This window comes from Aulonocara sp. 'chitande type north' Nkhata Bay, linkage group LG7 (genome assembly GCF_057382095.1).
Source record: "Aulonocara sp. 'chitande type north' Nkhata Bay isolate Kocher_YH1m ecotype deep benthic linkage group LG7, A_spYH_male_GT1.1, whole genome shotgun sequence".
Taxonomy (NCBI): Eukaryota; Metazoa; Chordata; class Actinopteri; order Cichliformes; family Cichlidae; genus Aulonocara; species Aulonocara sp. 'chitande type north' Nkhata Bay.
Genome location: NC_141350.1, coordinates 13825159 through 13840123, shown reverse-complemented (window position 1 = coordinate 13840123; position 14965 = coordinate 13825159). Strand labels below are relative to the sequence as shown.

The following is a 14965-nucleotide window of genomic DNA, read 5'->3' as shown; positions in this document are numbered from 1 at the left end:
CAAGGTATTGATTTAGGAATAACCAGCTCGTTCTTTTTCTTGATAATACTTTCTTTTAAGATGTAAGAAAGGCAGATGTGAAATGTGAAAGTGAGGTCAGAGGTCAAATGTGACATGATATTTGGATGCAAACTGTAATGCCATATTTAAAATCCACGTATACCAGAATCATTTCCTAAATGTTACCAGTATAAACAAAGGCGGTACAGATTTAATGATGAGGTATTTGATGAAACTTTGAGGTTATTTGACTAGAGTAACGAGATATTTGTATATCCCCATATGTAATTCCATGTTGTCAATGCAAGCAAAAGCAGTACGAAGCATGGGTTTAAATAACACTGTATAGAATTATTATCACTTTGACCTGCAGTTTAATCTAACAACTGTGAGGTCAGAGGTCATATATGACATATTAAAATATTTTTACAGTAGTTTCTATATGTTGACACATCTCACTTATAAGGATAATTTTTTTTCTACGTTCTAAAGCTTTTTTTTTTTTTTTTAATCATTTTCCGACTGATAAATCATTCATTCGACCTTGAAGACCTTGGTGGATGTAAGCCAAATTTTAATGGATTGTTAACATGACCCCACTCTACAACCCTACCACGTTTTATCAAAATTCATGCAAAGCTGACAAGATGACATGCAAAAGCTACCAAAAACTACACACGACACAAACTCGTTGCAACTGGTTAAATGTGAGCGGTGTCATTGGTTTGATTCATATGTGTGCATATCTTTGGTCTGCATCTTACAACGTTGATAAATCTTGAGCTGAAGAACTTCAGGGCTTTTTTCACTTTCTAATGCAGTCCTAAGGCGTACACCTTTCTGGTGCATTTGCCTGTCAGCTCTATCTCTCACAAAAGCTGTTTTTCACAGAAGCTGTCATAGAGTGGGGAGGGAAGAAAACATCTACATGTTCTGAAAAGCTGCACCTGGATGCTGACCACGCTGCTGCAGAATAACCTGTCACTTTCACTTGAGTCTGACATCAGCTGTTGAGAGCCAGGGAATAGATTTATGTCTGCATGAAGCATTTGAAAAGAGCGACACACAACAACTTCTGATAAAGTTTCTATTTTTCCTGGTGAACTTCTGATAGCAGGATCAATTGTGGTGTGATAGCGCTCTCATTTAAGTATGCACCATTTGACTGCACTCTGCTGTGGCTAAATCCATAGCAGAGCTCAGCTGCCGATCTTTATTGTGGTCACGTCCTGGTACAGGAACTGTGATTATCCATCAGACCAGAGCTGGATCTTAACTTAATGCACAATCACTATTCATCCCAGTGAGGTTGATCATTTTCACTCCCTCTGTGTCTGTATATAATTCAGATGAAAACCAACCTTGACACTTCTAACACTGCTCAATAACTAAATAAGCCTGTTAACAAAGTAAAGGTGGGAAAGGAAATGACATAAGATTTGTCTAAATCAACTGGTGAGACCTGTTAATGGAGAATTCTATGAGAACAGATGTTTCCATATGAGTTCAAAGCTCAAGGTTTAAAGAAATTACTATTTTTATGGAGACAGAGCAACCACATTACTACAACCCTGCGAGTGCTCAAGGCTAGTGAGTCCTGCTATGTAATGTTGCACCTCGGTCTATAATGCTTTTTTTTCACAGGTATTGGTTGAACTAAGGAGATTTACCCTAGAGTTGAACAATCTCAGTCATAAACTGATTTTGTGCTAGGCCTGCTAACTGTGGTGAACTCACAGATGTGCAGTTGCACTTTTTAATTTAAGTGTTATTAGGTACTCTTTGCAGAAAGATCATCGTTAAATTTGTATATTCAGATCTAAATTAATTGTATTTCAAAAAGATCTCATGCAAGATGTTTCATCAGCAGCAGTTTAACATAGTATTACAATTACATAAGTGCACCTCCTGGAAAGGATTTGGAATGAAAGATCACTAAATTGTGGCTGTAGACTTAATTTAGACATGGTTAGGTCATTATTACTAGTGTGGACTGGAGACATTGGAATCGCCCTGAGGTTTACATACTCACATGTGCCTCAAAGACGAGCAGAAAACGGAATGAAAATCAATACCTGCGGTTCTTGCAATTACACATGTTGACCACCAGGAGGCAGCCGAGTGCTGGTGAGAGCGGCATTGAAGTAATTCTGCCAGTCACAAGTAAGTGCCCAAGTTTTGTCTTTTTATTCCGGTCTACAAGGGAAACAATACATCCGCAATAAATATACACCTTGCAGAAACAAGATGTGTCACGATTCACTCTATGATTTTAGTAGGTCGCTGACACGTGGTTCCATGGTGTAATGGTTAGCACTCTGGACTCTGAATCCAGCGATCCGAGTTCAAATCTCGGTGGGACCTGAAAAGTTATTTTTCTTTAATTCTCGTTTTTATTGTAAAATGTCTATAGTTTAACACACAGGATTCTTTTTAGGTCTATCAATACTTATAAAATAGATTATAATATATCTAATATCTATCGTTTCAGCTTACTAATGGGAAATTACAAACAATCTCCACAGTACGAAATAAATCCTTTCTCCTCCGTTTATATTTCAGTTGCAGAAGGTATGCAATATTTTGACTCGTTCACTATTTACATGCACTCACACGTTGCAAGTTTTCTTAAGAGTCTGACGTGCATATATTTGTAGAAAAACATAAATCATTTAAAAAAACACAGTTTTTGAAAGTCTAAGTCAAATCACTGACTCACTTCCCAATTTTGTCAAGGGATTTTTCAACTAAAGAACACAAACTTTTTCCCTGATGGTCTGAAAAACTGTATACTTCTGAAAAAGTGTGAGTGAGTCAAGGAGCTGATTAGACTGGTGCTGCTGGCATGACCAGCTGATGATCAAGTCAAGTTGGCTTTATTGTCACTTCAACCATATACAGTTTAACAGTACACAGTGAGGCGAAACAACGTTCCTCCAGGAACCAAGGTGCTACATGCAACATAAATTTACAACATAATTTAACAGAAAAACTCTAAACTAGCTAACTAAGAGGCCTAGTTAGCTGGCTAGCAGAGACAAGACAGACTGACCTAACATAAATTACAACATAACTTAACAAAAAACTATCTAACTATCTAAGGATGACTTTTTTTTTTTTTGATGATGACCCCTTTCCAAGCTTGAGGTGTAACGTAGAATTTTTCAACAACACTTTCTTGTCTAATGTCCTCCTTGTAATGATGTTCATTTTCGAAACAATTTTTAATCCTCTGGAGGATGTCATCAACAATAGTCTCATGCGATCAAAGACCAGACATCATTATATGGTAATTTCACCTGGATTTTTCTGATCTGATATTAAATAAAACTCTGTCTATTGCCTTTAATGCAAGGCTAACAAGGCAGACCAATTCACACTAATGGCTGATTTCAAAGCTCAACAATAACCCCAACACAGCTGGTCCCCCCCCCACACACACACACTTTTTTAGCCTAGCTGTTATCCTGAATCAAATCAGAAAATGATAATCCTTTGAAATGTATTTGTTGCTCAGTCTGTTAGTCGTTTGCAAGGTAGGCTCATACATTAGGTTGGATAAATCACCCTTCCTTCCTTCCTTCCTTCCTTCCTTCCAGTGTGTAGATATTGCAATAACACGTTTTTTAAAAGAGTTGTTTTAATTTCTTCCCTCATTTTTTTTTTTTTTTTTTGATGTTGTTGTTTTGGGTTTTGGTTTTTGTAATAACTCATCAGCTGTTGCCATGGATGCAATGTTTTCTTGTTTGACAGCAGCAGCGATCTCAGTGATTGTCAGCTTTGGAGCTTGCTTGTTATTTCATTGTGGGTAACACATACAGATACTTAATGTTCTGTTTTTCTGCTTTAGCCCTTCAACTCATACTGAGCTATTTGCTGAGATCAAGAAATGTCAGGTAATGTCAGTACTCCACATTCACGCTTCTGCAAAAAGCCCAGTATGACAGCTGTGTTGTGCTTTGACAGGAAGAACCTCACTTCATCTTACTTGAACTTAACTGTGTTTGTAACAACACATCTGATCTTGGATTGCAAGCAATTTATGTGAAGTCACAAAATAATTATTTAGTCTTCTCTAAAGTGACGGCGCTGCTGGTAACCAGTGCAGTAATAAATACTACATAGCTCTTTGGCAGCTCCAGGTGTTTGTGGGTGGGAAGCACCATCTGCTAAAAATACAAATAAATGCCTAGTCAAGGCCCACAGTTGTTTTTGTAAGTTTTTAGTTAACACTGTAGCATAACCATGAAGTTAAGAGCACAGAGCAGAGAATTTAGTGCAAGCTGACAGAAAAATGGTATGTAATATTCTCAGGCAGTTCGACTTAAATATCCGTTTGGACCCTTTGGACCTTTGTGATATATATATATTTTCATGCTAAACCAAAGTGTGATGATGATCATTTAGCTCTGAAGAGCATTTTGATTTGTTGAGTTTAATGACTTAACATCAATAACTAGGCCTTTACATAGAAAACCTGGTCACTTTTAACACCTGTACAGTACCTTTGAAATACCAACAACAGCATATCTGCTAACTGCCTAAGAATATATCAGATATCTTGTTGTTTTTATGTTTCTTCAAGGGTGCAGTTGGGGTGTGTGCCTGCAATCTCACAGAAACAAATGAAAAGCCACCTACTGTCTGTTGCTAATGAATACATTATCCAATGTGAGCATGCAGCTTGTCAAACACATTCACGCCACAAATCTTATATCATGTTTTTCATCTAGTCTGCACATCTCAGCAATACCATGTTGAACATTTTTGATGTAGTAGCTGTCTTCAGCCTATAACTGTTTTTCTTTTAACAATAAAACTGCAGTGTTGCCATCCTTATCTTGGAGATATAATAAGCATTAAAAAGCATTAAAGAGACAATACCATATCTGAAACTGGAGTAAATCAGAACTATGCGTTCTATTAATTAATTAATTAACTATTAATTTTCCCAAGGGGCTCCATGAGAAGCTGCAACTTTTTAAAACTACTGGTGCATGTATTGCTCACCACTGGAGCTATATGGGGTTTCCCAGTATTAATATGTGGTCATTTGTGAATTTCCACCAAACTGTGTGTCTTAGTAATCGCCACACAAGGGCAGCAGAGGGCAGGACTGCCAGGGTTTATGCAGAGTAAAAGGTTACAGTATACTGTAACTTTTTAGTTACTGGCAATAAAGTTGTCTGGCAATAAACAGACAACTTTATTGCTGGCAATAAAGTTGTCTGGCAATAAAGTTGTCTGGCAATAAAGTATCATCATCACCACCATCATCATAATTCCTATATTTATTGCAAAAATTATATTAATATAATTAGCCTAATATATGTAATATTCTCAGATTATACTGAATGCACTACCAAAATGAATAAGTGTTTCTATGCCCCTTTTCCCTTTAAGAATAAAATAATGTACTTTGCTTATTAAATCAAAAGAGTCTTGTCTGTCTTTGGCGATGGGTGGGTGGGGGGTTGTGGGCCTGAGCGGTGTGGATGACTACAGTTAAATCCTGGAATACTGTGTCACTCAGTAGATTTAAATAAAACTAGGTGTAGCTCATCAGAATTTATTATTCCTGTTCGTATGCAAGAAGTTTCACAGAGCTATCAAATGAAAAGAAAAACAGTTTTAAGCTTATTGCGGTGATATAAATAAGTTGTAAAAGTAAAGTTATACTGTAATATTTCTATCAGAGACGTTTTTTTATGTTAGCTCAATAACAAAAATAATAATAAGAAGAAAGTAAAATACGTTTTTATTTATATAGCTCCTTTCGAGATAAATATAACAAAATCATTCGCGACAAAATGCGACTAGTACAGCTTATGGCAATAATAATACTCTTTTGGTGTGGTAGCGCTTTCGGAAGTTGTGCAGTTCCGTATAAACCTGTTTCTTCAGAACCACAGACGTTTTTCTCTGTCACAGCACTGTCATCAGTGACGTCAGTCAGGGTTGTAATCGGTCACGTGAACAGCGCAGGTCTGGATAAAGCGCTGCTCGGGAATACACCATTTATTCTGGTCGGTCCAACCCTCTGTGAATGATTTTTTATTATTTTATACATTATAATATATGTGTAGGTAATTTATTTAAATCTGAACTGTAAGAAATAAACATTTATCATCAACGGGGACCTGGGTTTTATTTTCAGCGTGTACTCATATTCGACTGATCATCTTTCATTCGTCGTGATGTGAGTAGATTCTTCTTTTGTCGAATATCTTTTTAAAAAAAAAATACAAGCGACGCTCGCACACGTAGTTTCTGTGCTTATAGTAATTTTTGTGTTATTATTATTTTTTTTATATTATATGTCTGAGATCCCATTTTTGTAGCTTTATGTTTGTGTGTGTTATACACTGAAGGCTAATTTTAATGTTGGATTGCTGCTTGGAACAATTAACGGCAAACATGTCATATCACTGTCCAAGAGCTTCATGCAATGCAAGCTCAGATTAATTCTTTGCGGTGAGCATCGGTTTCTGTGTGAGATTTTCTGTGTATACACTGCGCCCATTGGTTACAATGAAGTCATATGGAGGCTTATTCCATTGCCTCCCGTGTCGGTGCTCCATAAGATGGCCTCTTTAGATGTGGGCATATGAGAAACCCCCTTTATTTTTATGGTCGCTGTAGCCAGTTGTTTTTTTTTTTAATCTATTTATTTAATTTTAACCATTTACTTTATGGTTAACCCAGTAGTCCTTTTGCACGTGCGGTTCAAGCTTAACGTACAAAGCCCTTCAGCGTTCTCCTATTTTCAGCACCACCTTATCTCCTTCATCTTTCTGCTCTGTTTATCTTGGGCGTGTGTGGTTTCCTCATCAAGCGGCCAGGGCTCCCCCCCTGTCCAGCATAAGGAGTGCAAATGGCTGATGAGGGTGAGGGTTGTCTTCATGGCTTCATGGGGAACAGATGCTTAGTGAAATGTTGTGGTGGTTCCCTCCCTGTTCACACTGCCCATCCTCCCTGCCCCCCTGCTGTTAACACAGCCCTCTAATCCCTCCACAGCCCTACTCGGACTGTCCAGCAGCCACTGCCTCTGTCTTTTGGGCCATAATTACAACAACACACAAGCAGAAGTCAGAAAGAGGGAGGATCGATTTTTCAAAGTTTAATGTCTGCCTTCTGAAAAAACAACAACAAAAAACAAAACAAAACAGAAAAAAAAACATGTTATTGGCAAGAAATATCAAAAGAGACTGGGGATAAATAATCGGTCATGTTGCTTCTGATGAAATATAAGTTCATTCTAATTTCCGAAATTGGCTTTAATGCCTATCCAGCACTTAAAAATATATTTTGGTGCAAACAAAATCATGTTTGATATTTAGGGGTTTTGTCATCTGCAGAGCTTTGGCAGTTGGGACTTCTAAAATGTGAGGCAGTGCATTTTAGTTGAGAGCTATAATCAGAGTGTGCTGCATACAAATGCTACAAATGTAAAAGGAATGTTTAAAATGATGCAACAATTTTATAGGACTGATGCAAGTTTAAAAAACTCATCTTAGAACATGTTTTAGAACATAAGAAGATACACAGAAGGTGTGATGCTCTCAGATACCATGAAAAGAAAATATTAGGTTTGAGGATGCTTAAGAGGGAAATGTCAGGAACATTATGGCACAAGTGGTTAACAAATTACTGCAAAACGGACGGTTGACGGAGACTCACGCAAATAATAGTGGATGCGAATAGGGAAGTTGGTTTGCTTGCAGTAAGAGGAAATCCGCCGTGTCCTTATTTGTCCTGTTATTAAGAAATGCAGTGAATGAAGCGGTTGCAGTTTCTGTGGCGACTGTGACTTGCTCACTTCCAGTGTTTAGTAAACTCGAGACTGCCTAGAATAAGTGAGATAATACGAGAACATTTCAAAATTAAATTTCAGTCAAAATATTTGTGATGGAGTCAGTTTGATTTCTGTGTTGGGGGGGGGGGGGGGGGTTGTCACTAGAACATGCACTTAGTGATTGATGGGATGAACAATCACATACATGAAAGTGGATGATACAGGCCAGTAACCAATCTGTTTTACCATAGTCATCTCTGTGGTATTAAATATGATATCACACTGATAAAAAATAGAAAGCATTTCCAGATAAAAGGGAAACACTGTGGGCAGTCATGTTTACTAAGAGTGTTTGTTTCCTCGTCCACAATCACATGGAAAAAAAAACATCAATTCACATAAACAGATAAAAGATATTATTGCGGCCGATTCTCCATCTGGTAAAACATGTTTCTCAGACACATCGGTCCAGGCAAAGACAAATAATCTACAGCATTCTGATTAAAGGAAACCAAAGACTGTGTATCATCACAGGAGTTAGAAATGTTCAACCTTCTGTTCTCTGCTCAGTTTTAATGTTGTTGCTATGGAGAGGATTAGATATAATTTTAGGCCTCTACTTCCTGTCGAGGGGGAGGAATAGACGCAGTAATGTCGTGGTGGTTGGAGCAGGAGATTACATCTATATTTAATCCAGAACCTTTTGAGTATTATATGACACATCTGTCTAGCTTTTAGCTGTCAGCATTTGTGTAATACCTACTGGCAGCAGGTATGTTGTGTAAGTGTTGTGCGCGATCAAAGAACAGGTGAATCAGCTGAACAGAATTATTGTGGCCTTCGGCTTGTTAGGTCATTAGGTAAAATGGATTCGGCACTGGATTACAAAGGATTTTGTGCCACATGAACAGCTGGCGATATGATAAAAGATGTGACACACAAATTTCTGCTTAGAAATTCTGGGGCAGGAAAGAAAGTGGTAAAAGAATCGCTTCTAGCTTTTCCAGCAGCATTATTTTGGGTCAAAGTCTGCAAACATTTCACCTGGTTTTAAACAGATTTCACCTGTAATTATATTTCATGACTTTGATTGTTCATTTGGTTAATGGGGAAGGACTTATTTTCTAAAATAGTTAGAACCTATTTAGAAAATAAGACCAAAATTAACTATCATATAGATGTTTAACAATGTAAATTATCTAACATAAGAAAAGAAGCCATCACATTCTGCCAGATAAGTAAGTAAGATTTACTTACTTATATGGAACCTTTAATTCATATAACACCTCCTTTAAGGACCACAAAGTGGTTCACAACTACAATAAAATTACAAATATTAAAACACAACAATAATGTCCACTAGTTTAAGTTTCTAAAAGCCGTTAGATAATGTGAATAGTTCATTGAAAAGTAGAACCGCAGAAGCAACATAAAAACAAGACCAGCTAAGCAATAAAATAAATATACATCAGTGTTTTTCAGAATAAAAAACTTTTTTGAGAACCTGAGTAAACCGTAGAGGAACAAATGCTACGTTGTAAAATGCATAAGTGGCAGTGTAATGAATGCATACATATTTTTCAATAAAATAAAATTGAGTATTGAAGGAGATCTGAAAAAACAAGAAACCTTTTTGCTCTTTACACGCCGAGTCATCACGCGTAACCATAGGGCTCAGCACAAATAACTGCGAAAAAACATCAACTACTGATGGAAAAACAATGTCGACTGGAAGACTGTCAGGATGGAGGAACCTGGTGGTGATGAGTCATCATTTCAAAAACAAGCTTATGAAACAGTGGACTGATCTTTGCTGGTAAATTATTTTAAAAGGTCTTGTGATTGAAAGTGAAAGCCAGTCAGATACCAAATTCTAAATCTTGTTCAGTAAACAACTGAATCTCTGTCATCACTCAACATGCTGCAGTATCTTGCTTCTACAAATTATCTTTTTTCCATGCTCTTGTGTTAGGAGTTAGTTTTGCACTCTGAGCCTGTAAGCAGTGCTTAGCTGTCTGTACCATCACGCAGCCACAGGGAGGAACAACACACGGGACTATTAGATTTAAAGCCAGTAGAAGCCAAAGTCCTCAGTAGATGAGATATGGCCATAGCTCCTTGTGTGCCAAGGTTCCTAACAGTGACACATCCATCACAAAGGAGTGAGACAACTATTCTACCTCCCACATACGCCAGTGGGGAAAATAATAGGCAGCTGTTTATCAGTTTGCTAGTGTGTGTGGACGAACTGCTGAGAGAGATAAACCAGGCTCTTCAACTGAACCACAATAAGCTGGCCCAGCACTTAGAGGGCTTCCAGGGTTCCATGCTTTGTGATAAAGCCATAACAAGCTAATTCACTGGCGCGCCCTCTATTCCTTTCATTTTCATGATGTTTTTGAGCCCAAAATAAATGCTGTCTGAATATTACAGCTGTAAAAGCCCAGAAAAAACTGCTTGCCAAGCAACAACGTATCCTCTCTTCACTTCTGAGTGCTCAGTTACAGTTCAATTCTAGTTTCCATATGTGCCTTTTTTCTTTTTTCTCTACAGAGGCATGTGTTCTGTTTTACATAACCAGCCATGGCATATAGCAAGGTCACTGGTTGCAAGCCCTCCCATATTTCTCGGTGAAATATGATGTTTTTGCAGCAAGGAATGTATTTTAAGTGCTTCCATGTGCTCTCATTATGTGCTATTTCTTTGGTATGGTATGCAATTTAATGCACTGCAGGAGAAGTGTACATTTTACATGCTGCATTTTGCCTCTTTTTTCAAATCTAGTACAACAGCTAATACAGAGTAAGGACATTTAAGGGTTATCCAGTGTATAGAGTGCACTTTGTTGACCCCCCCCATGCAACTTCCACTTTTTTATTTTGCAGCCAACAGTGTGGGAATGGGAAATGATGGAGGATAAAGGGCCTCGTGTAGCAGACTACTTTGTGGTTGCTGGCCTCACCGACTCATCCAAGCCTCTAGAGGAGGATCTACACTTTGATGATGCTGGTCCCAAATCTGTGAAACCCAAAGCCCCTATCACGGATGTCGCTGTCGTGATACGCTCTCTGGGAGAAGAGGTACCCCCAGGCTTCACCTGTGTTGAAACTACCCCCTCAGGTCTTTCTGCAGAGCTCAATGGAGCCAGTCTAAGGGGCCCACAGATATTCTTGTGCTTTAAGCGAGGCAGAGATAAGCCTCCACTGACAGATCTCGGGTAAGAAGTAATCCTCACTTACTGACCTTTTACTCACCCAGCAGCACTAATAACTCCTCCGCTTAGGGTCACTGTAATCTGCTTTAATGCACATGCTCCAGTCTGAAGTCTTGATCAGTTTTCAAAAATATAAAAAGTCACCAACATCGTCTGATATTTCAGGGTTCTGTATGAGTGGAAAGAGAAACTCAAACCCGGATGTCACATCGTTCAGACCACACCCTCAGGCCGCCCTGCAAACATCAGCAGCTCGTCCTCCCAACGCATCTACATCACCTACCGCCGTGCACCAAAGAGCCAGCCACACACCTCATTGGCTGTCACCGATGTCTGCGTTATCATCCCCGGCAAAGGGGAAACGCCCCCTCACACCTTCTGCAAGGTGGACAAGAACCTCAACAGCAGCATGGTGGGATAGAGCTCTGAAAAATAATCACTTAAACCTAGTTTGTCTGCCCACACAGCCCAGATTGTTGCTGCTATGTGATGAACTTTATCTTTCTCCGTATTTCAGTGGGGATCCTCGGTCTACCTTTGTTACAAGAAGTCTCTGGCTAAAGCAAACACAATCGCATACAAAGCAGGTAAACTGTGCAGAGTTTGTAGCAGTGAAAAGAAAAAGGAAGTTTAGTCATGGATTTGTGTCAGTCATTATCAGTATTCATATAAAGAATATGTTTAACATTTCTTGCATGTGTTTGTGTCCAGGTCTTTTGTGTAGGTACCCCGAAGAGGACTATGAGTCCTTTCCACTGCCAGAGTCAGTGCCTATGTTCTGCCTGCCCATGGGGGCAATGATCGAGTGCTGGCCTGCACACACCAAACACTCCCTGCCTGTTTTTTCCACATTTGTACTAACGGGAGCCTCTGGAGAAAAGGTAAAATCACCTTTGTACGTAGTTGCTTTTTTGTATTCTTTTCTTTTACTTATTTTGTAAATGGCCTGTAAATGGCCTGTAAATGGCCTGTATTTATATAGCGCTTTACTAGTCCCTAAGGACCCCAAAGCGCTTTACATATCCAGTCATCCACCCATTCACGCACACATTCACACACTGGTGATGGCAAGCTACATTGTAGCCACAGCCACCCTGGGGCGCACTGACAGAGGCGAGGCTGCCGGACACTGGCGCCACCGGGCCCTCTGACCACCACCAGTAGGCAACGGGTGAAGTGTCTTGCCCAAGGACACAACGACCGAGACTGTCCAAGCCGGGGCTCGAACCGGCAACCTTCCGATTACAAGGCGATTCCCCTACAATACCACACATACAAAATATCTCCCTTAATTGCTTCATTTCAGCTAGCATCTCTATCTTTAGCTCCACCTCTGTCTCTCACTGAGAATTAGGATCCCTTATGGATTAGACTGTTTATGAAGTGCAGCTGTATTTCTAAGAATACCAGACAATCTTAATCAACTTCTGAACTCTGACTGGAATCAAAAGTGGTCTAAAGGCTGTGTTTGGAATACCAAAAGCCTGTTAGCCTCTGAAAGCACTGCAGCATAAAAGATTTTTTTTGTATTGTGCGGCTGAGTGTAGCTCATCTTTTGAATAATGGATGGCTCATGCACCACTTGGGCTGATGTGCAAGTTTTAAATGCTGGATGCTTCAGTGTTTACTGCTTCTTGCCTGCAACCTCTAGTCTGCAGGCTAGTCTCATGGCACTTTAGGCTAGGAATGACTTGTGTATTTATTTGGGAGAAGGAACTTCAAAGGGCGGATTTATTATGTTGAAAATTCTCTTGTGAAGCCGCCACTACATGCTCAATGAATGTGTTTCTCAAGGGACTTGTGGCTACTGTTGGGTTTGCATTAGGATAACAAGCGTGCGCATCCTTTAGATGCATTGTGCATTCTTCACGCAATTATCTTGGGGGCCCTTTGTGTGCAGGTGTACGGAGCAGCTATCCAGTTCTATGAGCCTTACCCAGAGGAGAACCTGTCTGAGCGTCAGCGCTCACAGCTCGGCCTGCCAAGCTCTGATCTCAGACCTGACGAGACCAGAAATGTTTACAGCAACAAGAGCATCTGCTTACTCTCCCACTGGCCCTTCTTCCAGTCCTTCAGGAGCTTTCTCACCTTCCTCTACCGATACTCCATCTCTGGGCCACATTCCCTGCCTATTGAAAAGTTAGCAACTTTTACAGATTTTATCCCTTTCAAATCAGACACTTTAGCTCACAGCCTGATAAATCATACAAAAGTAAGAAGTGTTACAACTTTACTAACTGAATTGATTTTTTACTCACAGGCACATCTCTCACTTCATGCAAAATGTGCCGTTTCCCTCCACTCAGAGACCGCGCATCCTAGTCCAGGTGAGTTTATGAGAAATCACTTCAACTTTGTACGGGTGGGTTCTTTGTTAAATTTGCTCTAACTCACTAAATTTTGCTTGTGTCTTCCACAGCTGTCTCCACATGACAGCCTGATGCTGAGCCAACCTGTGTCCTCTCCGCTCCCACTCAGGTAAAGATAACAATAAATTTCAGAATTACAACATCTTGCATTTTTTGCAATCCTAATCTGAAAACTTGTGTTGTTGTTGTTGTTTTTTAAATTGCCGTGTGTTTTTGTGTGGTAGTGGGGGAAGCCTCTCCACGTTGCTCCTGAATCTGGGCCCCAAAAATGCTGCCACTCTGCTCGTGTTGGCTGTCACAGAGCACAAGATCCTGGTTCATTCCCTGCGCCCCGCTGTACTCACCAGTGTAACCGAGGCCCTTGTGTCTGTAAGTATTGTCTTTTTTAATCCTCTTTTTTTCCTGACAGTAAAACGAAGGTCTTTCATGGGACCATAAAAATCTTTTGTATATATTGTTTATAGTAATTTTACTTATGATCCTTTTCAGATGATTTTTCCCTTCCACTGGCCATGTCCATACATCCCTCTGTGCCCGCTGGCTCTGGCAGATGTTCTTAGTGCACCATGCCCTTTCATTGTGGGCATGGACTCCCGGTACTTTGATCTTTACGTCCCCCCGGCTGACATCACTTGTGTGGATCTGGACACCAACACCATCTCCCAGTAAGTGACCTCTTACTGCAGCCAGTCTGTGCTACTAGATGGCCACCTTCAAATCAACTCTTATGTAATGATAAGAGGTGGAATGTGAAGTATTTTTACTGTACAGAAAAAAAAACATGTTTGGATCCCACTGGTCTCCCACATCAATTCAAAAGGTATTCTGTGAGGATATCAGTGAATCCTCCCTCCCTCATATCTTTTTTGTTTCCTAACTGTCCTCCCGTGTAACAACAACCATCTGTTGTGCTTTCAGAAAAGATGACAAGAAGGCTCTTACGTGGAAAATCTTGCCCAGGAGAGCCTGCAAGCATCTTCTCAATAGTCTGAATAAGCTCTATCAGCAGCTCATTGAGGGTGAGTCCAGTCTGATGCTGTGTCATCCTCTAAGTGGTTTCATGAATAATTTTGGTTGCTTAGGCTACATGAGTCTGTTGAGTCAGCCTCTATGGGCAGCTTTACAGGAAAACTGACAGGATGCACTCACTGTTCCGTTAATAAAATAGTGCAATGATTAGTTCTTTTATAGAAGAGCATGTTGACCATGTATCATTCGCCATTTATGGTTTTTTAACTGATCCTCACCCTTCCTCTTATTCCATATATGGTATTCTTTCATTAGTGATTTATTCAGATTATTGTTTTTATTATTCTATTTCTATTTAATTTAAAAATCTTTTAAATTATGCAAAAATGAACTGTTATGTCCTGCCTCTTATAAAATCTAGATCTTCGCTGTGGTGTTTGAACAACATGACATCATGAATACTGGTCTAGACAGGAACAATTTGCTTGCGACATCATGCCAAGTGGTCTGTTTTTGCTAGCTTTATACCTGTTGGCAAGTTGGTCTCTGCATTTCTTTTAACTAGGTCTGCTGTGAAAATCAGAGTATTATACATAATTTGACTTTGACAGTCTCACT

General features: G+C 39.6%; 1 protein-coding gene and 1 non-coding gene across 4 annotated transcripts in view; both read left to right on the top strand.

Annotated features, from left to right (window-relative positions):
- Window positions 1–2292: 2292 nt before the first annotated feature.
- On the top strand, window positions 2293–2364 carry trnaq-cug (transfer RNA glutamine (anticodon CUG)). The gene has a single exon. It is a non-coding gene; the product is annotated as a tRNA-Gln (tRNA).
- A 3596-nt stretch (window positions 2365–5960) lies between these two features.
- The window catches only part of dennd4a (DENN/MADD domain containing 4A), a 23191-nt gene continuing 14186 nt past the window's right edge, over window positions 5961–14965 (top strand). For 2 of the 3 annotated variants that reach the window (XM_086298753.1, XM_086298751.1), the window contains exons 1-11: window positions 5996–6199; window positions 10681–11012; window positions 11175–11421; window positions 11527–11596; window positions 11721–11890; window positions 12910–13148; window positions 13270–13336; window positions 13429–13487; window positions 13603–13747; window positions 13868–14043; window positions 14297–14397. In XM_086298753.1, the coding sequence (XP_086154879.1) occupies window positions 10702–11012; window positions 11175–11421; window positions 11527–11596; window positions 11721–11890; window positions 12910–13148; window positions 13270–13336; window positions 13429–13487; window positions 13603–13747; window positions 13868–14043; window positions 14297–14397 (1585 nt within the window). In that variant the 5' untranslated portion in view covers window positions 5996–6199; window positions 10681–10701. Of the gene's footprint in view, window positions 6200–10680; window positions 11013–11174; window positions 11422–11526; window positions 11597–11720; window positions 11891–12909; window positions 13149–13269; window positions 13337–13428; window positions 13488–13602; window positions 13748–13867; window positions 14044–14296; window positions 14398–14965 lie in introns of all 3 variants that reach the window. The other variant, XM_086298752.1, reaches the window with a different exon arrangement.